The following is a 23494-nucleotide window of genomic DNA, read 5'->3' as shown; positions in this document are numbered from 1 at the left end:
TAGTGCTCTTGCAAGATGAAAGGAGGAAGGCTTCACAGAAGATACTTCTCTCCAGAGCTGATAATTCCCAATCTGGTAGTTCTCTCCTAAATTGCCCGTGTATTCATCAACCTTCAGGACTAAGTGCACAACATCAGTTCATTCCAGAGGTGCCTTTCCTGCACACCCATGTCTTGAGTTCTGCATGGCGCACCAGTGCCCAGCCCACACATGTGAGACATAGTCTCCCCTCTGCCCCCAGAACCGAGGTGGAGTTTGCTTCACAGGGTGTCGTCCGGTGTCCCCATGTGCAGTCCGTGGATCCATAGGCAGCTGGGCCAATTGAACAGCTTGCCTTGGCCAAGAAGGAATACCTTTCTTCTTCCTTGCTCCCAGATAATGCTCCTGACTTAATCCTTGTGCTGCCTTGCCACTCTATAGACTCTTTTGTGCTCTGTTTTAACACAGTACCTGGGCAAGGTCAGTTTTATGCCAGGTTTAGTAAGATAAAGAGGCTTACAGAAAAGTCGTGGTGCTGCCCCAAGGAAAGAAGCAGGAGTTCGGGACAGGTAGGGAAATAAGGGAGGGAGGACCAGAACGTCTCCTTTCACAGCAGCAAGTTGTCAAGTTGGCTTATCATACCTTATGTCTCACAGAATCAGACCTTTTATGGCTTTGTTTTTAAGAACTTTTTTTACAGACTCAAAAAGCTAGAAACCATTTTCTATAGTGTCAGTAAATCTCCTCCTTTCAAACATTCTGTATGACGGAATGCATTAAAGTGAGGCTTCAGGAACTTAACTTTTATCTTGTGAGCCAGTGTAAGAAAAAGCACGGAGGGTGTGCCAAATTACTGGGGTGAAGGTCTGTGCTCTGCTGTAGTCACCTTTTTATGATTTCAGAGGTGCCACTTAGCTTTCTGTATCTCGGTTTGCCATCTGCAGAATGGAGGGAATGGCCTGCAATTTATGAATGTAACTGGTAGAGACTGTGAAATGTCCAAATGCTGTGTTAATAAGGGGAAATTGTGCTAAGTGTAAGGTATGATGGACTAGATGATCTTCAGAGGTCCCTTCCAACCCAAACCATTCTGTGATTCTGTGATATACATATTGAATATAAGGACCTTGGGCAGCCTTGTGTTTGTCTTGCTTCACTCTGAAATGTTACTTGAGGAAGATCTTAATGAAAGATCAGTGCATAATTAGATATTGAAGTGGAAATTCTGAGGTTTGAGAGGGATTTCCCCATCTGTCTTTGACTGTTGTTGTGGCTGACATACTTCAGTTGATGAAAATACACCGACTGAATACTGTTCTGCTGTTACTGCGCAGATGTTCCTCTTTCTCACCTTGGACTGGTCGCTCTGTCTAGGGTGCTGATCAGTGTTACTAAGCAATTGGAAATTGTCCAATAGTTTAAAATCCTCCCTTACAGGATATTTTGGTTCACTAGGCAAATGGTATTGTATCTCTAACTTTAAGATAATAAATGTAGGAACAAGAAAAGAAAGTCAAGTCTGTGGCTGCTTTTTGCGAATGGGAAAGCTTTGTTTTATTGCAAGTCAGCTAGGTTTTTTTGCTTTTAAGCCCTTGCTGAAAGAGAAATCTTGGAGTGATGAACAGTGGTTGAATTTTTCCCACCTGTTCCACCAATAGAGCTCTGTAGTGGATTTAAGAAAAATAGTGCAAAGTTTCCCATTACACTTAACATTTCTGAGGCAGTTTCCATATAATTTCTTTTGCATGAATCATGTAGTTCTGTATCTAACTGTAAACTTGCACATCATACAGTCATGTCTACTGTGGTTTGTTTCTTTGGTTTTTGTTTTGGTTGTTTTTTTTTTTTTAGCTTTTGTCTTAAATGTATATAATCTTTAAATCAAACACTAATGTTTGAAATCCATTAATGTGTGTCTGGGTTTTTATTTTAAATTTCAATGCATCTCATTTTTTGAAAACTTGAAGTCACAGAAGTAGCTCTGTAAAAAAAAATATTCTTTCTAATGATAAATTTTATAAGGGTGAATGTGTCTGTTGGGGGAGATAGGTAGTGCTCTAAAGTATTTTATTATCAAAAGTGTTTGTTTTGCAGAACTTTGGGACAACAATAGTGGTTAATCCTGAAAAAGACAAGGATATGGTGCAAGAGCTACTAGATTTTAAGGATAAAGTGGACCATATCATAGAAGTGTGCTTTCAGAAAAATGAAAAATTTATAAACTTGATGAAGGAGTCCTTTGAAACATTTATCAACAAGAGACCAAATAAGCCTGCAGAATTGATAGGTACACAAATATTTTTCTGTAAAATATTTCAAAGATCTATAGAAAGCATGATAAGATAATGCTGCTGAGTGTGCTAGTGCAATAGTGACGCAGTATGCATTCTCCTTTAGGAGACTTGGTTTTGGGATAAGAGGCAAAAGTTAACCTGGGAGCGTTGCGGGTTCAAAAAGCTTGGGTGTGCTGTTAGGCGTGCACGCAGTGTCCTGACGGAGCATGCCAACTTCTGCTGTCCCTGCGCTCTGCTTCCTGCACGGTGCCTGGTGCTAACAACTGCTCAGATAGCGTAATGCTGATGCTACGAGTGGAGTTAAATGGTTAGGGGGAAGAGTAGCTGTGCAAAAAAAAGGGAACTGTTTTTAATTGGTAGTAGAGGAGTTTTTTGGATGTTATGGATCTCTCAGAAAGGACTAAGTACAGCCCATCTATCTGCCTTGAAGGCTGAAGTTGGGAGAACAATTTTAAAGCCTTCGGGTACAAGGAGTTTTAATAGAGAAAAAAATTTTATTACCTTGAAGGGGGAACTAGTGCTCCTTAAGGGGAAAAATAATAAAAACATCTTAAAAAATACTATTATTGGGTTTATCCCTGATCTGGCAAAAGCTGTTCTGACTGTTTTGCCTGCAGCAAAACTGGAGCCGTGGCATTTTACACCAGGAGAAGATCCCGCTCCTTGCTTGTTTGTTTTTCCTCTGTACATTCTTTTGCCTTTATTCAAGGTATTTTGTGGCTTCCTTCTAAAACCAGCTTTATATAGGACAAATTGTACAACCTGGTGATACAGGTTAAAGGCATGATACGGACTGCTGTCATTTGTGAACTGTGGTGTTTCAGCTCCTGCAAAGGGTTCCTTCTTACGCAGACGGTTTTATAAGGATACTAATGTGGCTTAATAAATACTTAGCTAAACTCATGGCTTAACCTTATTTCTGGCATTCTGAAGCTACTAACTTGAAAGCATTGCTTCTGTTTAAATTTTGGTGTGCTCCTACCCAGGAGCACGAGGGACAAAGGTCTACAAAAATATAGTCCTCTTTGTGTTGTTTGTTTCTGTTTCTCATAAAATACATTCATATGCATTGTACACTTTCAAAACATTGTCCTTCAACAAGTAATGTGCTTGCTATGACTATAACACAAAATGTGGGAATTTCTAATCCGTTAATTTTAATGATTATACTGTATTCATTTTTTTTTCTTGGATGGTTCCTTTTTGTGATATTTTTCCATTATGGCAGTAGTACAGTAGGGCTCTATCATTCCACTGACCATAGGGATGGAAAAAGGGAAAACAGAAAATTTAACACTTATCCTAAATCTTAACATATAGTAACATTTAACATATAGTAGTATTTCAAGTGGGAGACAAGTTGGTTATTTTAGATTTTTTTTTTAAAGCTGTTAAACTGTTTTATTTATTTGTAGCAAAATATGTGGATTCCAAGTTAAGAGCTGGTAATAAAGAAGCAACAGATGAAGAGCTGGAAAGAATCCTTGATAAAATCATGATCATATTTAGATTCATTCATGGTAAGAAATACCGGTTCACAGTTGATGCAATTAAAACTGTTTTCCGTGCTACTAGCAGAATTGCATTCCTCTGAATGTAAGAGATCTTTTTTAGCATGAACTTCTGCTCGACTTGGTCTTAAATTCAGGTTGCCTTACATCTGAAGGAGCACAATAAATACACCAGGGAGGACAAACTTGTTCTATGGAGACTGGCAAATTACAGACCTTTTACAGTCTGTGAGTGGAGACCTAAGAGTTAGAGCTGTTGGTGGAAGTTTTTTTCACATAAATTAACCATATCTGTAACCACTACCTCTCGTCTAATGACAGGGAACAGAAAGGTTAGTACAGATTTTCTCTTCCCTGGCCACCTCAGTATGTCATAGGTGCAAAGTACATGAAAACCCAGCAACTAATGACTTGTCTCTTCTCATTGTGGCTGAGAATGAACACAGAGGAGGGCTCAGAATGATGGGAGAAAATGTTATTGCTGTGTTTTACTGCCTTTGAAATGCACTTCCCTAATGTATGTCCCTATGTGAGCAAAACCCTGTGCTCCTAATGTGTTAGGAGAATTTTTTTTTTTGCTAGGTTGAGTATCAGAAAAAATACGTGGTTGAGTCTAACAGAGATGCATGGTCACTGGTTTGAGGGAAGTGGGATGTGTATGCTGGGCTGGGGTGGAATAAGCAGGAACTACCCAATTCTGTATTAGTTTGTTCTGAGATCTGTGGGGTTCTTTCCATGGGGTTCTTTCCTCATAAAATCCAAAACAAGTACAATATAATGGGAAAGCAGACAAGAAACTAGTCATAAAGTAATATGACTGGTGAATGAAAACAGTATCACTGGCAACTTGTCAGCCGAAGAGATTAACTTCTGTTAATCTGAAACTTTGATCAACTCTTTTTCTCTTAATATTTCTTGTAGTACTGGGCTAAAAGTGCAAATTCATTTTGAGCTACCTAGTGTGTAAGAGCTATCTAGTGTAAGTGTAAGAGCAGATGATAATTAGTAGTTAGGTTCTGGGCATTGGGCTTTTTGATAGCATCTTGATACTGTTTCATGAAACAGCACTTCACCAGAGGGCAGGATGAAGAAGGAAGAGTATGAGAGGAATTGCTACATTGGAAGGTGTTTGCGAGGAATTAGGAGGGGCTACTGTAGTCAGCGCAAATAGTGCCTTGAGTTACAGTGAATTTCTTCTCTTAAAAGTGAAAGAACTTGCTGATATCTTTGCACTATCAATAGAAAAGATTTGCGGAAGCTCTGGTTTAAGGTGTGAAAGTTTGTGGGTGCCTGTATGACTTCTTTGTTTCAAAAGGCTATTGGCAAACCAAGTGAGAAGACTTACGTCAATTTTTTTTCACCACAGGCTTTTAAAGATTATTTCTTTGATACATAGGAACACTTTTTCTTTTTTCAATTTTAATAAATCAGACCACTTGAGGGAGAATGTTCTTCTGGACCCCAGAATAATTTCATGTGATTTGTAGCTGATCCAGTGAGAAATACAAGGCAGCCCATGTTCCTGCGGAAAAAAAGAAAGAAGTGAAAATTTTGCAAAATATGTTAAGAAAATAATTAAAATATAAAAAGAACAAGTTGTCTACATATTTTTCTTCGCTGTTGCGTAGTGAATATTGTTCTGTTGATCAGCACGTCATGAGAAAGGCTTGTGTCACAAACCTGAAGTGCAATGATACAAATAAAATGTATGATGTCAGTTGTATTTTATTTTTGTTTCAATTTTCGTGCAGGTAAAGATGTGTTTGAGGCATTTTATAAGAAAGACTTGGCCAAAAGACTACTGGTTGGGAAAAGTGCATCAGTAGATGCTGAGAAGTCCATGCTGTCAAAGCTTAAACATGGTAGGCACCTTCAGATATGTTAAATTTTTATTACTTTTTGGCATGTAAATTGGAATCCTTATTTTCTCATGCTTTAAGAAGTGACGAGCCAGATTTTAAGTAATAGCTGAGCATATCACAGCTTTCATTGTGCTCAGTGGGAACTATTGGGCTGACCTCTTAGATATGTGACTGGTTCATTTAATGTACCTAGAGAGGAGCAAAATCCTTAAAACATGTACCTAGTTGTGGGTGCTCTGGACCCTGGCAAATCTGGCTCAGCTGTCTCAGGTTAAACCTTCATTGCTTGTTCTGCGCTTCTTTGTAATCATGGGATCTTTGCTTTAATTCATGTGACAGAATGTGGCGCTGCTTTTACCAGCAAACTGGAGGGCATGTTCAAGGACATGGAACTGTCAAAAGATGTCATGGTTCAGTTTAAGCAGGTACATTTAGCTTCTGTTTGTGAGCTAAATCTTCAGTAGTGATGGGGAAGCACTTAATGGTGTTATACCTTGGATTAAGCTGAAATAAAATGAAACAGCTTTTGAACAGGTCCTGATCATAGTAACAGAGTCTATTTATAGTTCTATTTATGGAATTGAATTTATTTATTGTATATCTATTCAGAGATAATCTTATTTTACAGTTTTATTTTATTCCTTTTTAAGTAAATTACAGTCTAAATACCACATAGTAATTTAGTTGTCTGACATCCCTTAAAGTCCATACCCCTTCATTCTGTAAACTGTTGCTGCTCTCATGAATTCTTTGTGAATGACGCACACCAGAGAAACTCCCTGAAGGTTGCTAAGTGCTCGGAAACCATGTATGTCTCAGCCCCAAAGCTTCCAACCTGTTGGTGACCGAGGGAATGCTTGGAGGAAATACTGTGTATGCTCACCCTGTTATTGCACTTCTCCCTGGATACCTGTTTTGGGGCCTTATTGAAGACAGGACACTGGGGAAGAGATCTGACCCAGGACACCTGCTCCTGTAATAAAATACTCTAGTGACTTTTCTGTCCCAGACTTTGCAGCCTGGCTTGACTGACGCTATGCTCAAATTATAAGAAAATGTGTGGTCTAACAGACGTGTGGAAGTCCCAGGGGATCCTTTCTATCTTAAGTTTTTGCCCTGGCTTCTGATCAAAAGCTTTTATTTTGCTTTATTTGTGTGTGATTGAAGTTCCTTTGACCTTAATACCCTGTAAAGACAGTGGTCTAGGATATTTAAAGGCACGTTGTACTTTTCTTTTTACTTCCAACCACTTGCTGTGCTTTGAACTGGGGACGGGAGCAATAAATAGTCATGAAACTCAAAATCATGGTAAAGCATGTCTAACCAAGGATGTGGCCTGTAGAAATTTATTGTTATTGTACCAAGTTTAAATTTCTAATTTAAGTGTATATATTTTCTAATTTAGCATGCAAACACTATACTTGAATGATTCTTTGTGTCTTGTATTTTAGTATATGCAGAACCAAAGTGACCCAGGAAATATAGATCTGACAGTAAATATATTGACTATGGGGTATTGGCCAACTTACACACCTATGGAAGTCCACTTAAATTCAGAGGTTAGTGTTTGAATTCTCCTTCTAAATGCACTTTATGGAGTGGAATCATAATCACTATCATTGGGTGAACTAATGCTTTCATTTAATGTTTTTTTCTGCTGGATATTTAAGAGGTTTATCTCATTTTAAAGATTCCAAAATTGCAAAAAATAAAACATAGTGGATAAAATCTACTTTTTTGCGGTGATGGTTTAACCTAATATGTTTTTTCACCTTTTTAATAATAATAATAATAATAATAATAACAATAATCTAAAATTAGTATTAAAATCAGTGTCCTATTTAACATTGGAGTCAAGCACTTAAAAGTTTAAAACTGGACAGTTTACCTTAATTTAGTCAATATAATTATATTGGTTAGGCATTTTGATCTAGCCAACAGTTATATTACTGCACATTCTTTTTTTTCTGCAAGATCCTTCCTCTGTTCCCTGCAATGTGTCTCACAAAACTAGCCCCTGCATTTAAATGGCATTTGCCTGAAAAAAGATTGCTTCCAAGTTGAGAGATTTTTGCAAAGCTCCTATCAGTAGCGATTTAAGTAGAAATATGTATTTGGAGTCCTATTGTTATCCCACAAGTGTGACGTTTTTTACCTGGCTTGTGGGATAACACTATTTCCTGCGATAACCTTGCTTGATCTGAAATGTGGGAAGCACTTCAGAGGCCAAAGGTGGTAGCAAGGTTCCCCATTCAGTTCAGATGATGTGGAAGCTTTTGTGCTCTTGCTCCTGCGGCATCTTTTCTTCAATAGCAAACAACTTCGGAAGGATCCAACCTGAGCAACACGTCACAAAAATGGAGGGGTAAAAACCCCTTACTTGGAAATAAAAGGGTATAAAGTACTGGAATCAGACTTCCATCTGCATGGGACAAACTAAAGGAAGAACTTGGGAGGAGATGGTAATAGTCAGTGTATAGGTGTGAGATGTATGCTTTTTGTCCTGTGGTTTCTTGGTCAGATTCAAACCAGTATTTATTTTTGAGGTTTAAAACCCTTTACAGGGGGTTTATTTTACTTTTATTTAAAACAAACAAACAAACAGACCAAAAAAGGGAGGGGGGGACTTAAAAGCGGTACTTGAATTGAGGCTTTCTTTTGTGCATAATAGTACCAGTGTACTTGAGAGCAGAATCTTGCTCTTTGGATTTAGGTTTTCACACAAAAATGCTTATTATGAAACAGTGTTGAGGAGAACCAAAGAAATGACATGTGTGAAATCATCTGGCATCACTGCACTGGTATAACACTAATAAACTTTTCTCCATTTGCTTTACAGATGATAAAGCTTCAAGAGGTATTTAAAACCTTTTACCTGGGAAAGCACAGTGGTCGAAAGCTTCAGTGGCAGACCACTTTAGGGCATGCTGTCCTAAAGGCAGAATTTAAGGAAGTAAGTTTGCTTCTTTAATGCTTAGCCTGTTGGGATAAAATTTAAGTAAAGTATTTGGAATCTAGTCGTGTATTGTAGTTTTTTATAAAGGTAGTAACATTTTTGTGGAGAAACAATCACAATTCAATACTGTTATTTTGTATAGAAGGTAGGCTTTTTATAATTAAACTGAAATACTACCTAGCTAACAGAAGACAACAATGTGATATCTTTTGGTAACATTTGTATTTGTTTGATAGGAATTGTTGCTCATTCAAATAAAGTAAGTTGTAATAAAGCAGGAAATTAATGAAAGGAAAAAAAACGCAGCATCTTTTTAATATGGAATTGTTTTGGTCATGGAAATACTGGTGACGCTTTTAGAATGCTTCACTGATGCAAAAAGAGACTGAAGAGTGTTACTGATGTAATGATTGTGGTTAAAAATTAAATGCTTGTTGAATTACTTAAGTCTTAAATAACCACATTGTTTCTTAATGTGGTTTTGTTTTATCTCATGGAATATCTTGCTAATAACACAGCTTAACTGAGCCAGAGCAAAGACCAAAAAAAAGAAATTGAACTCTTCTACGAACTCATTGTGAATATGAAACTTAGAGGTTTAGGCATTATGTAACAGTAAGATGGAATAGGTTTGTAGTTGTCGACTGACAGAAGTGTTTACAGCTGTCTGAAGAGTTTGAGTTATTTCCGTTTCATTGCCTGTTTGTACAAACATTCTGCTACTGATAACACTGTCACTCTGTATCATAGTAAACCAAAATTATCTTTTGTTTCTTTCGTATTTGATCCAACGCCAAGAATTCTTTTGTATTAGTTTACTCATGTCTATAAAAGGAAACTTGGGTGAAGTATGAAGAGATTCCCTATTGATGGCGGCAAAGCCAGAATTTCATGTATTGTAATTAAAATGAAGTAAATGATGAGAAGTAAATACAAGCCCATTCTAATGAGCTTCTGCTGTGTGCTGCATTGCTACTGTTAGAGGAGCAAAAAAAGTTTTTAAAAATATCTTGTTTCCTCAATACTGCATTCAGGCAGATTCTTCGGTGTGCTAGGCATTCTAAAATGCACATTTCTTCTAGAACTAGAAAAAAGAATATATAGCTTCTGTAACTTGTCAGACAGTAGAAAATGCTCTGAATATTACTTCTAATTATTTGATATTTCTTTTTTTAGGGAAAGAAAGAATTTCAAGTATCGCTCTTTCAGACATTAGTGTTGCTTATGTTTAATGAAGGAGATGAATTCAGTTTTGAAGAAATTAAAATGGCCACTGGAGTAGGTAGGAAGAATACTTTTCTATTCTTAAATTTATTCATCGAGTGATTGCCAATTATGATTTGGTATGTAAAGGCCTAATTTTAAGAAATTTGCCACAATCATTAGGACAAACTTTATGAGCCAATAGCATATAGACATCAAAAGAGATGAGGAAAACACACTGCTGGTACTTCCTAGTGTAGATAAAATAGATGCTTCACAAAATTAATAGTAAGAGCTGTGTAGCGTATGGTACTACTAACAACCTGTTAGACTTACACAATGTATCACTGCAATTCTTAAAATTCAGGAGGTGATAAAGACTGCTGTGTGTACAGATTTTTGTTCCATTACAGTTTCAAATATTATATTTTGAAAATGATCTGTTGTAGAATACTGTCATTTTGGGGTGATTCAAGAGAGTATTTTAAATTGAACTGTTCTGAGAGCTTGCCCACCTGTTTTCCATTATTGTTGCTGCAGTGCCCCATTTACAATAGGTCTGATTTGTTAAGAGCAGTGTCCTGTAGGGCGTATACTTGGTAGCTGTCTCCCTCTGCACTTGAAAGCTGAAGGCAGAAAGGACAAAGAAAACTGGGGAAAAGTATAGTTTTTCTTTTTAACCATCTGCAGTATCTACCTTCTGTGTTCTTATGCTCTTGGGTGATTTCTTTCGAATTTTTACACTTCCTTGAAATAGTTACAGCCATTGGCATTAAAAAAGGTAATGCTGTCATCTCTTTACTCTCTGGAACTTCTGCATCAGCCAGCAGGTCATACCCAGTAGCCCTCCACATATTGAATCTTAAGATCAACCCAATACAGCAACTGCTGAAAAAGTATTTGTGTATAAACATACACAAATACTAAAATATTGTAAATATATTTACTAAAGTACTGTAAAATGGGCATATCAAGAATCCCTGTGGCAGAATGATGCATTGCAGAAGGCAGTGCAGCCCAGGTGCTCCAACTTCTCAGCCTCGAAGCTTCGGGTTGCTTTGTCATCCACTGCATTAATGCTAAGGGAGCTGAAGAAAACTCATGCCAGTGTGAATGATAAGCATCAGGATCGTCCAGAGAGGCTCACTAGGTCAGAGTACAATGGTTACAGGACAAACATAAGTCCACACAAGCCTGATGCAGATCCTGCTTTCTCATCTTGTATTGCTGTACCTTGGAGCTTACATTCTGGCTGCCTGACAGCAACAGATAAAATCTGCTGCATGGAAATCCATTCCATTATAGCACAATAAAAAGGATTTCAGTAGACTGTTTTTAAGGCAGCTGGATAGAACTGATTGATAGTTGGGAGCTATCTATATCTTGTTATGTCATTGCACCTAGTGCCACGTCTCTCCCCTATGGGAGTGTTTCCCATAGGGGAGAGAGTGTTTCTCTCCCCTATGGGAAACTAGTGTAGGAATGCAGGTAGTGAGGACAGTTCATGGTCCATGGGGTTCCCGTGGGGCCAGGATGGATGACATAAAATCTCTGTCTTCCCAGGCTCTACCTACACGAGGCATTTGGAGCTGCTTGAGAGAGGTCCCATTCCCATCTAGCCGTCTCCCTAACTTCTAAAGGAGAGGAAACTCGTTGTGGCCAGAAATTGTCTTGGAAATAGGTCCCACACTGCACCCTTCCTGCCTCCTGCTACATGGATGATCCTTTCGCTCATTGGTACCCTGCTGAAGGCTGGTATCCCTGATAGAAGCAGAAAAGAACAGAGGTTCAGTTATTAGCAAAAGCAGCTGAATTTGTGATGCAGCTGCTTGGTGAACTGACCACTAAGGGCAGAGGTCCTGACGGCCAGACTCTCAGAGACTGATCTGGATGAACCAGAGGTCCTGGCTCATGGATACAAATAACATAGGACATGGTAGAAATCCTGGAGGGCAAAACCTGGGCATTAGGGTTGCCATAGAAACCATTTCTAAACGTTCTAAACACCACATGCAGAGCTAGGCAAGCAGAATTGCAATGTATGCTTGAAAAAATGACGTATGGAAGAGGGTCTAGATTTATTTGGAAGCAGGAAAGTCTTTGAAACAGGGGGAACCTGTACAAGAAGGATGGGCTCCATTTAAATTCAAAGGGAGCGAAGCTGCTGGCACACTAAAATGTTTTAGAAAGTCTGCAGGGTTTGTTAGGCTTCTCCCTCCACCATCTCAAAATAACATAGTAGGTCCAAGAAGAGTTGACAGAACGGGAATAAAGATGGAAGACATGGGACAGCTTCTTTAGAAGGAATTAGCTAAATGTTAGGACTAAACTAAATAGACCAAAAGGTAAATAGAAATTGGTGAATAGGGATTTTTCTTACTCAAAAATAAAAGCTAGAGGGCAATAAAACAAAAACTAAACAGCATGTTATAAAAGCTGGAAGTTTACAGCATTCAAGGAGACAGGTTCAGGGAAGAGCAAAGCACTGAAGATTTCTCAATGCATAGAAACCACCTCTGGCTAAGGAAGTCTCTGAGCCCTAAGTCATTGGAGACTTAGAGAACAGTAAGATGAGGAGAGGAGGAAAAGCAGGGAAGGGTGGAGTTGCATTAGCTTTGCTCTTATGCTGCCCTATGCTCACCTGCTTGTGGCCGCTGCCAGAGGCAGGATGCTGGGCTAGATGGACCTTCTGAGCCAGGGTGCCTGTTCTTCAGTTCTAAACTGAACACTGAAAGGGATACAGAACTTCTTAATTCTGAAGGATTGCATCTAACCGCTTCCTTTACTTGGGTGTTTCACGTGTGCCAGCTTGTTCTAGGGGGTAGTGGAAGCCTTGTGCAGTTTTTATTTAACTAACATGTAATTATGTTGAGACCCTATTATGAGGTGTTACCCAGTCTTCGCACATTGGTGTTAACTGCAGAAGAGTGCAGCCAGCCAGACCCATGCCATAGGGCAGAATAAAATTGTGCAAGTTGAAGTGTCAGTAAAGGGTTTAGAACAGATCAGTGAATCAGACAGTAAATTAGACCACCACCAACTGGTAGTGTTCATCCAGAAGCTTTACAGGAACTTCCCAATATAAATACTGGAAAATAGTTTATAATTTAAGTGGGCCTTGGTGCGATAAGAATGGCAAGTGAAAAGAGCAATGCTAATTTTTTTATTTATTTTTTAAGTTCATGGAGTAGTTCTGCAGATTACTGCAGGGTAGCAGGTCTGTATTGGGAAGAACAGAACTGGTAGGGTCATGGATAAGTGTATATTAGGGAAGAGCCAGCATGATTTATGCGATGCATAATTTCCCTTTCAAGTTCTTTGAGGGAGTCAGCAAGCATATGCACAATCATAATTGTACACTTGGGTTTTAAAAAGTTCTTGATAAGACCTCCTCACAAGCTCTAAAATAAACTAAGTTTTCATGGCTTAAGAGGGAAGTTCCTCTTAGGGGTGAATAATTGATTCAAAGACAGAAAACAACAGATAGAAATGAATGGGTAGCTTTCACAGTGAAAGGAAGCTCCTATTTGGAATCCCCAGGTATTACTCAACATAGTCATTAAAGATATGAAGATGATGAATACTGATGTGACAGAATTTGATGCCAATTCCTTCGGAATTTCAAATCTGAAACTCCTAAAAAAGTTTAAAAAGCATCTCACACTGTTGAACACTTAGGACATCAAATTGCATCCAGTGTTGATGAATATCAGGATGTCTGTAGTGGGGAAATAACCTTAACCACACTTCAGAGATTGGCTTTCCTAGATATGACTGCTCAGGAATGAAGTTGTGCAGTCATTGTGTCCCCTGAAAACATCAACTGAAAGTTCATCAGTGATCGGAAGGGCAAGAAGCATACTGGTAACTTCTGGGGAAGTTACTGAGAACAAAGCAGAAAGCATCATTGTGCTTTGTGTGCTTGTGTTTGGATACTTCATAAATTTCAGGATAGCCCATCTCTAAAGGTGTATAATAGAATTAGATAAGGACAAAGAAAGATGAATAAATATGGATGGTATCGAACGGTTCCCATGCAGAGGATGGAGAGTTCATCTCTCAAACTTGGGGCATGATAGTTTGGAGAAAGGTGAAAAGGAGCAAATACAATAGTCTGTAGAATTGTGAATGGCTTAGAGACAGTGAATAGTGAATTCACTAGCCCTCACAAGAATTCAGGGATCTTTTAGCTTCTCCATTTGTTACTAGCCAAGTCAAAGAACCCATGTTGGGTAAGTCAGACATTTTGATCCAATACAACATATAATGTAGTTGTTCTCAACTGAAAGTGAGTTGGCTGCCTAAGATCAATAGCAGGCCTTAAAGCGCTAATTCTCAAACGTCAAATCAACTCAAATTGAGTGAGGCCCCAATTTCTTGCATGTACATTGATTTTTTGAGAACACTGTAAAAGTGATCGTAAGTTACATTCTGGATATTTAATGTGTTCCTGTGGACCTCTTACTATATAAGCATCATGAATAACGTACTGGAATAAGGTGTGAAGCATTTGGGATTTTCCAGTGTTATTTTTCCAGTTGTTTGGCAATTTGGTACTCTTTCTTCTCCTGTTGAAGCAGCTTTAGCAGTGCTTCCATGGGAGTTCATCAGGTCTATTGGTCATGTCTCCCCAGCTCCCTGCTGACTACAGCAGAATATAGTGCCAGTCAGGTAAACACTTATTTGTTTCACTCAAGAGTCATACTGCAGTTAATATAAAGAAATGACCAGTCAGTATGGCAGAAACCAGTAAGATAGTATGACTTAAACCTTTCAGTTGCTTAAGCAAGTGCTTTCACAAAATAAAACCTAGCAATTTGTGTTCAGTGCTGCACCTGACAGGATAGGGCCACAGCCAGAGTTCCAGTTCTTTAATACATCTTTCATACATTCATTATCTACTCTATATATATTGTACAGAGGTGAATATGATATATTCTGTGGTCCTGCTGTCCAGACACTTATGCATTTATGCAGCTTCAGTATTCGCTACATTGTTGCATTTACAGTATTACAAGTTAGTTTTGTAAACATCTTGCACTTAAAGTAAGGGGGTATCTGGATATCAAACCCCAGGGTATTGAAACAGTTCAGGCAACAGGTCTCTACATGCATTTCCAACTTTGTCTATTGTACCTCTATATTCCATTGCCATCTAACACAAAATACATATACTTTGGGGGGTCAAAAAGGCATACTATTATGAATTTTCCTCATGCTAAGTAGAAGAGTACCTCATAGGCAATTACCACAGTACTAGGGAAAAAAAAAAAAACCAAACCCCAAACCAAACATGATGTGGATTTCTGTCCCTTTGGGATATCACTGTCTTCATCTGCATTAACTGGCCTAGTTGGAACTTGTGTTTTCCAGTCATGGTTACAATAAATTATCGCCAGTCTCTTTAAAGAGATGAGACTGTCTCCGGTACATTACTGCAGTTAGAAAATGCATAAACTGTCACTCGGAGAAAGAATGGTTACCTTCTCTTTGGTAACCATGCTTCTTTGAGATGTGTTGTCCAAATAGACTCTGCGTTTTTACCTGCCTTTCTCATTATCAAGAAAGCCTCTAGGAGCTGTAGTGTTTACTTTTACTTCAGTGATTGACAGGCAATTGCAGATTCCTTTTCTTTGGCATACTGTAACCTGCGACTTAGCATGCAAGGCAGAAGCAAAGCTCCAGAGTATACTGAGTGTTTTTAACAGCATCCATGTGTTTGGACAAAAACACAACTCAACAATCTGCATTTACTAAAGGTGAAACACCCAAAAAGTATGAAACATTGTAAATGCTTGTTTAGTCAATGTGGTTTAAAGGTTTTTTTAGTAATCACAGAACAGATGGAAGTTTAAAAAAAGGAAAAAGGTCACTCTGTGTGAAAGTTAAAGTGTTTTAGAAATAATAATCTTTTACTCGGCTGCACTGCACTTCAGCACTAGATTGCAAAACCTTTCTTTCAATTTTTAGACTAAAACTCTGTTCAGGAGATCCAACACATTTGGTGGTAATTTTATATTGTGAATAAAAGTATTCTAGAGACTGCAGAGGTTGTTTTAATGCAAAATCTTGATACAAGACTTTGCAACATAATTATTAGAATGTTTTAGACTTCATTTTATCCACTTGTTCCAATGCTTTTAGCTTTAAATCTTACTAGATAAAATTTTCCTCGCCCACTTGTCGCTACTACTTTCCTGTCGTGGGGGAAGTTTGTGACTATAATAACTGTCAGCTCTGCTTCTCACAAAACATCTTCTTTCTAGATTAATCACATGAAACTCTTCACATTAATGTTTTGTTTTGCTTTCTCCCATACGTTCAACTGCTTCACAGAGGACAGTGAATTAAGAAGAACCTTGCAGTCTTTAGCTTGTGGAAAAGCACGAGTATTGATTAAAAATCCAAAGGGCAAGGATGTAGAAGATGGAGATAAATTCATCTTTAATGGTGATTTCAAGCATAAATTGTTTAGAATAAAGATCAACCAAATCCAAATGAAAGAAACAGTATGTATTTATTTTTTGCATTCATTCTGTTTATGTTAACTGTTTATCCACGTCCCACACGGAGAGACAGAATCTCTGCATTTCCTCTCATAGTTTTTGCATATGGAGAAAGGAAACAAGTATTTAATTTTTTTGGTAGTCAGGATGACTCGCAGAGGCAATAAAGATTTTAAAACTCACTGAAATCAAAACAACTTGAGTTCCTTCCTGTGCTTGCAAATTTAAATGCCTATATATTAAACTGATAGGACTTTGTAGATGTTTCAGTCCATCTTAGAAATTTTCATGGTATGGCTGAAGTGTTGGTACTATACTGAACTCATGAATCGTATGTCACAATGTCACTTATTTTCTTTATTTAGTGGGTAAGAGAGTTATTACAGTCAGGGTTGTCCCTGTTTTTGCAGTGGATGTCTTTGCTGTACTTGAATCCCAATTCTTGACACAAGGTGACATGTTTTAATTAACATTGAATTGTTTCCTTTTCACCTTTGCATATTAAAATCGCTAAAAGTCAAATTGGAGTTGAGCAGTTTGATACAGGAGACTACTGTATTTGGGCTGTCAAACTATTATGTGTTCTCTCAAAAATCTGAAGTGAGTTTTTAAGATTTAGTTTAATTTATCAAATAGATTTTAAATAAGGCATACGTTATGTTTTCTCTTTACATTATCCTTAATTTTATCTTTGGCTTGCTTTAGCAAGAATCACTTCAGAATCGCTTAGTTCTTAGCATGCAGTAATGCATGCATCTGTCTCAAAGAGGAATAAGAATACATGAGTTTCATTTCATTGGAAAGGGTAACTACAGAAATATAATTGATAAAAAAATAGCAAAAAAGTTGATATGATTTGTGGTGTTGTATTGTTCTTTAGGTCGAGGAACAGGTCAGCACAACTGAAAGAGTATTTCAAGACAGGCAATATCAGATTGATGCTGCTATTGTACGAATAATGAAGATGAGAAAGACTCTTGGTCATAATCTCCTTGTTTCTGAATTGTATAATCAACTGAAATTTCCCGTAAAGGTAACTGATTTTGTTTTTCAAACCATCCTAGGATTATCTAAAAATATGTAATATATTTTTCCATTCAGCTGGTCCATAAGAGTAAGAAATGTGAAATATGTCTGAATCAAATCCAAAGATTAAGGTATTAAAATGAGTGTGTGAACAGCAATAAGCCAGAGTATCAGTAGGAAATTATATTTAGATATTGACTATGGCGCATTTTCTTATGTAGCTATTAGCAATCCTATTTTTTAAAATGTAACACAAATGCAAATATATTTTTAACTGTTTTACTAATCTCACCTTTTCTTGTAGCCTGGAGACTTGAAAAAGAGGATTGAATCTCTCATTGACAGAGACTATATGGAGAGAGACAAAGACAACCCCAATCAGTACCACTATGTTGCATAATGGAGGGGAAATACTTTTACTTAAAAAAAAAAAAAAAAAAAAGAAAACCAACCCAAACCCAAAAAATAAAAACCAAAATCATCCACATATATCTTCAGGACACCGAATACCTATGCTGTTCCAGACTTTCCTTTTAGCAGATTTCAGGTTGATGTATATTATTCAACCAGCTGCATGCACTGCTGTGGAAGAGAAGCAAAATGACATGTTAATTGACCATCCTGGTCAAGAGTCCTTACAAATTTTAAATGTCATATTTTCATTTTTTTTAGCTACTCTTTTGTTCTCGTGGGTTCTTCAAAATTTAGTTTTACAGTTTTGTTTAACACTGTCATTGAAGTTGGATGGAAAGGTAAAATTACCTGTGTGAGAAATACTTCTGTGATGGATGCAAGTCTGGTTTCTTCATTTATGTGTTCCTAACTGCATCTATAAAGACCCTATATGCTGCATTCTTTAGCTACAGTGACAACTTGGGTAACTTTTTAAAAATCCTTAATTGATGAACACTTGTGTACAAGCGGTGTTGTTGAAATACACTGAATTTTTGAAATTATGCACCATGAAAACCCTTAAACTTGTGTTCAATTAATTTTCTTTCAAATGATTATAAACTTCAGTCTGGTTTGGATAAATCAGGTTTTGAAGTGAGATCCTTGAAGTGCCAAGAGGACAACTGCGTTCATGTGTGTAGTGAGTTGTTGGATTATTTAGCTAAAATATGGATTATTATTTTATTACTACTTCTGCTGTCTTGGGTGGCAAAGACTAGATCTGAGTCAAAGAGGCCCTACCTCATTTTAGGGCAACTGGTGTTTATCACTGTTTATGTAATTGCCGTAACATTTAGTTTTGCCTTTCAGATAACATACAGGGAACCTACTGTACAGCGTGCTCCACTTTAAAAAACAAAAACTTTTTTTTTTAAATACTTTTAAGGTCTCGATATTGTGAAAGCATAGTTTTTTGTCTTGAAAGACTAAGGATTTTGTGAGTACTTTGTTACATATTGTATATATGTAAGTTGATTTGAATTAAAGAATGAAAGACATTGTAGATCTGTTAGATAATTGCAACTATAAGGAAGACACCTTTTTGTGGTAATATTTACAAGACGACTCTGTTTATTTTCCGGATTTGCATACTGGTGTGTTTCATTCTGAAAAAGAGCTACCAAAGGAGTTTTGATCGTGGCATAAATGAGAATTTAACTGAGCAATATTTTCTTGAGAGATACCTTACTACGTTTATGTAACATGGGTTTTGTGCATCAATTAAAAGGCTACCACCTCTTCTTAAAGTAAACATTGCTAAGAGTTGACATCTTGTGGATTTACATATTAAAGTCCTTGTTCTGTCATCTGGTGTCATTAATTATATTGCATTCTTCTGAATTATTTTTGTTCCCTTTGTGTTTAGAAGCTAAACACATTTAGTTTATTGTATTTAAAACATATTTAATATTGTAATTTAATGTAGACTTATTTTAATATTTGAATCTTCAGTTAATGCAAATAAAATCTTTGATGCATATTAAATATTAATTTCTTAGCCTTTGTGAGAATGTGGCACTTCAGTTTATTTGTGCAGTTTGTTCTTTAGTGGTAATTATACCATTCACCTTGTAATTCACTTTCTATGCATATGGAAGCCGATCAGATCCATCTTACTAGACTTTTAAAACAAAAAGGTGTATGTGCCTCACAGAAACGTCACGGGCAGAAGCTTTATCCACATAGAATGTTGGCAGTAGTATGCAGTAACTGGTAGCAAGCAGTGAATGTGTACTGCCTTCCCTTTCTGAACCCCAGCCTCCCGGTTCAATGGTTTTAAACACTAGATTAAAAGCAGCGGTGTTATCCTGAAGATGACTGAAACAGTTCTGCCTTATGAAGTAATGTTAATTGATTAAAAGTGCTGAGATGTGCTGTTTTTCTTAATTGCCATAGACTAGAACTCTTTGGCCAAATTACTCTGGTATAGCAATTAAAAATTTGTTCCACGAGCAGTGGAAAAATGAAGCCTGTCTTTCTGCGATGTATGCCCTTTGTCCCCTGCTGTATCATCCCCCCCAAATACCCTCAAGCAGCAGTACTGCAGAGGGTTTTTCTGCTTAGTTCTGCCTTCCTGCTTGTGGGTTTTGTTTCTCCTTTATCCAGCTGCTGATCTCCACCCATCCCCTTACCCCCCAAACCTACAGAGAATGTAACAATCTCTGGAGTTTTTTGTACTCTTCCAAATTGGTCTGAAAGTGGCTTCAGAGGTTCAAAAGCTATGGGAGAGACAGACAGGCCAGGTGATCGTGACACTCTTTCTCAGGTCCTCATTTTTAATTTTATTTCCTGAAATTTCTCTTCCTGGGATTTCATATGTGCTGAACCAAACAGGTAAGCAGTTAGTTTATTAGTCAGCATGGTAATCACTTCTTCATAGCAAAAGAGCTGCATTTGATTGCTTTTTGATAGCTGGCAATAAGAAATTGGCTAAGCATCCAGTCTCAATCAGTTGTTGGTTTGATGTTGGCTATTTGGTTCACATCACCCCCTGAGTGTATTTGTGCCCACAGGGCAGAGGTTGCTAAACATTTCTTCCTGGACGATCACCCAGCGCTGAAGACATCAGGCTGTAGCAAAGTAACAGATTTCCTCTGTAGTGCATCTATGCAGATGCATTTGCACTTGCATTCAAGATATCTTGAAAGCCTTGATCTTGGCAATTCAGCATCCTTGGAACAAATTGTATAGCAGCTTCTACAGAATGACAACAATAACAGCAGGAATCTAGGATACCGGTAAGGGCTCTCCAATCTTACCAAAACCTTCCCATTTAACTAGAAACGTTCCAATTCAACTTGGTTTAACTTAAACATTCAGATACCTCATCCAGACATACGTGTATTTAAAAAGCAGTTTTCCTAAATGTGACACCCTGTCATCTACCCCAACATTTCCTGAGGGAAAGCAAGTGTGAGAATGCAGGCTGATGGCTGCCTTGGAGGTGCTTCCCAAGTCTGGCAATTACAGCTCTCCTTACCAGCCACCAACAGCCTCCTTCCTGCCTGCTCCTTGTGTCCTGTTTTCCTAGTTCTGTATTTTAGCTTCCCTTGTATTCCTTTATCTGAACCTGGGTTTATAATTTAACTCACTTGGTCTGCTGCAGCTTCTTTCTTCCTTTGTGCTATGCATCTTTGAAAAAAAAATGACACACCTTTCAGGTGACTTTAGTGCATCGATTTGTTATGCAGATAGACCTATTTGTAGGTTTATGATCTTTGGCAGGTGTGTTAGGGAGACTGGACTCTCTACTATAACCTTGTTATCTATTCCTAGCAAGTCTCTTCAGAAAGAAAATAACCCAGTGCAGTCAGATAATATGCAGCAAAAGGCTACAGGAAAGACGGAGTCACGTTTCGTGGAAATTCTTTCCTGGTAAAAATTCCCAACCTGTACTTTGTCTTCCACGCTAGTACACTGCCTCAGCTCTTTGCAGAACAGTTTGTGTTGTAGTAACAGCTCCTGGATCTTGTGGGTATTTCCCATGTTCTTCCCCATAAGCAGCCGTTCTGCATCCATGGCTCTTCAGGGCCAGGAGGTATACCATGGTTAATCTGGAACCGTGTGCGGGTTCGTTGGCTAGCAGCTCTGTCAAACCAAATGTGTAAGGGCTGGAGATGGACTACATTTCCCTCAGTGACAGCACTAATTTGGGTCTCCGGGCTGTCTATATACCAGCTTTCACAGAAGCTGGACCTTTATGTTTGTTTATGTCTTAACCTGTTACCAAGTTTGATGGATGTTGGCCAACAAGTTATTGAGCAGTGAGGCTGATGGCCAACACAGTTGCATAAGACTTATTTCACGAGGAAAGCAGGCTAACAAACACCCTGGTAATATTTCTGCTGACAATGACATAGAGGTTGGGCTTTGTGCAGTCTCTACACCACTATAAAAGCCTTAGTGAGCTAATGATCCACAGCATGTAAGATTGACATCATTCTCTGCTGGTAGCCTTACGTTCTTTACTTACCAATTTCTTGCTTCATGCAACTTATATATTGACATTAATTACTAGTAATCCAAGCATCTATCATTTTTCAATTCTAGATGCCTACCTACCCATTTTCCAGTAGAGGGGCAGACTACTGCACAGCAAGTTTAAACCTGATGTTGGGCCTCCCTCTCTATTTTGTTTTCTGGCAGACTTCAAGTAGGCCACAGACCTTCCTCCACTCCTGGTGCAGGTTCCAAAAACAGTGATCAAAAAATGGCAACAGCCGATGTCCCACTTCCATTAACCTCAACTCTTCTGCAGATGACTCATTCAAACACTTGACCAGAGCTGTTCCTTATATCCTTTTTCAACCTGACTAACTTCTGCTTTTGGCAATACATGGCAAGAATAAAGATTGCTGTAAGTGCTGCAGGGAAAAGCAAACAAACTAAAATAAAACATTTGTGTCTCTAAAAATGCACAAATAAAAATGCAGCATTAAGAAAGAAATGTCTGTTTGTAGCAACAGCAGTGAAAAAGAAATGCAGATCCCCAAGCCACCCTGAAGAGCAAATGAACTTTTCTAGGATGTTTTGGGGAAATAGGAAGTGAACCGAGACAAACATCAGGGAAAGGTCAAGTTCAGAGTAGCTGGACTCGACTTTAGCAGGTGGTAGTAGCTAAACTGCATTTCAAACTGGTTCTCAGTAAAAATGGATGAAGGCAGCCTGGGAGCATAAAGGATTCTGCCTCCGAGCTGATTAATCTGGAGTACACTGTAATGAGGAGAAGGATGACATGGCAGTCATTTTGAGAAAGCAGAAGCGCCCTGCTATTGGCACACTTTCCAGTAGTACTTGAAATAGGATTTCAGTAGCAAAATAAGTACTTCTGAGGTTTCAGATGAAGAAAGCATATCCTTAACAGGCTTAGATAAGAAAGAGCATTGAATTACAAAGTGATCAAATGGCCTGGGCTCCGTATCTCCGTTACTATGCTAACATCTGACAATGTCGATAGATGAACTTCACCTCTTTTTTTTCTAGTTATCTCCAAGAAAAAGGGGATTTCTTAAAACTCTTGTTTATAAAAACATCAGACAACATCAGAAACTATGTGAAGAAGCAATTAATTTTACCCATGCAACCACGTCATTAGCAGTCCCCGTTTTGGCTTGGAACGCATACTTGGATTGTACGTATACACAGGTATACACAGACGCATCACTTCAGAGATAATAGATCCTTAACTTCCAGTCCTTTTATACAGCTGGGACTGGATTAATTCTAGGCAGGATGACTGCACTCACCTCAGACTGCCTTTAAACTCAGTGCATGAAACATTCTGGAGGCAATACAGAACGCAGGGGGGTTGACTGCTCACCGAAGCCATTTCTCACCCTCCTCTATCTCCTCCCCTTTAACACAGGGGTGCCCGTGCTGCATTCCCCACTGGGAACCACAGTTAAATGCCTAGAGCTGCTAAGGCTGACCTGGGCCCTGATGTTCCTCGCGGCTCTCACCCAACACGAGTTAGAGGGGTAGGACGCATGGCAGGTGGCAGAAACACCCCAAACCTCCGCACGCCCGTTGCCAAACACCCGCGCCGGAGGCGAGGGCTGGGCAGCCGGCCTGTTGGGGCTCGCAGCGCCCAAGGCCACGCCATGGCTGTCTTCAGCCCATGGTGGGCCCTGACCCCGAGGAAGGGGGCCCCGAGAAGCCCTGGGCCCGCGGGTTAGGGCTGGCGGCGAGAGGGGCCTCTGGCTGC

At 38.6% G+C, this 23494-nt stretch overlaps 1 protein-coding gene across 1 annotated transcript in view; it reads left to right on the top strand.

The window, feature by feature from the left end:
* The window catches only part of CUL4A (cullin 4A), a 41060-nt gene extending 21824 nt beyond the window's left edge, over positions 1-19236 (top strand). The window contains exons 11-20 of the mRNA XM_075525404.1: positions 2074-2266; positions 3689-3793; positions 5536-5646; positions 5986-6071; positions 7098-7205; positions 8486-8599; positions 9779-9884; positions 16142-16314; positions 17192-17344; positions 17642-19236. Of these exons, the coding sequence (XP_075381519.1) occupies positions 2074-2266; positions 3689-3793; positions 5536-5646; positions 5986-6071; positions 7098-7205; positions 8486-8599; positions 9779-9884; positions 16142-16314; positions 17192-17344; positions 17642-17737 (1245 nt within the window). The 3' untranslated portion in view covers positions 17738-19236. The remainder of the gene's footprint in view (positions 1-2073; positions 2267-3688; positions 3794-5535; positions 5647-5985; positions 6072-7097; positions 7206-8485; positions 8600-9778; positions 9885-16141; positions 16315-17191; positions 17345-17641) is intronic.
* The last annotated feature ends 4258 nt before the right edge of the window (positions 19237-23494 follow it).

The sequence above is a fragment of the Mycteria americana genome, chromosome 1 (genome assembly GCF_035582795.1).
Source record: "Mycteria americana isolate JAX WOST 10 ecotype Jacksonville Zoo and Gardens chromosome 1, USCA_MyAme_1.0, whole genome shotgun sequence".
Lineage (NCBI taxonomy): Eukaryota > Metazoa > Chordata > Aves > Ciconiiformes > Ciconiidae > Mycteria > Mycteria americana.
The sequence above is the reverse complement of the archived record's forward strand: the minus strand, read 5'-3'. Positions and strand labels throughout refer to the sequence as shown.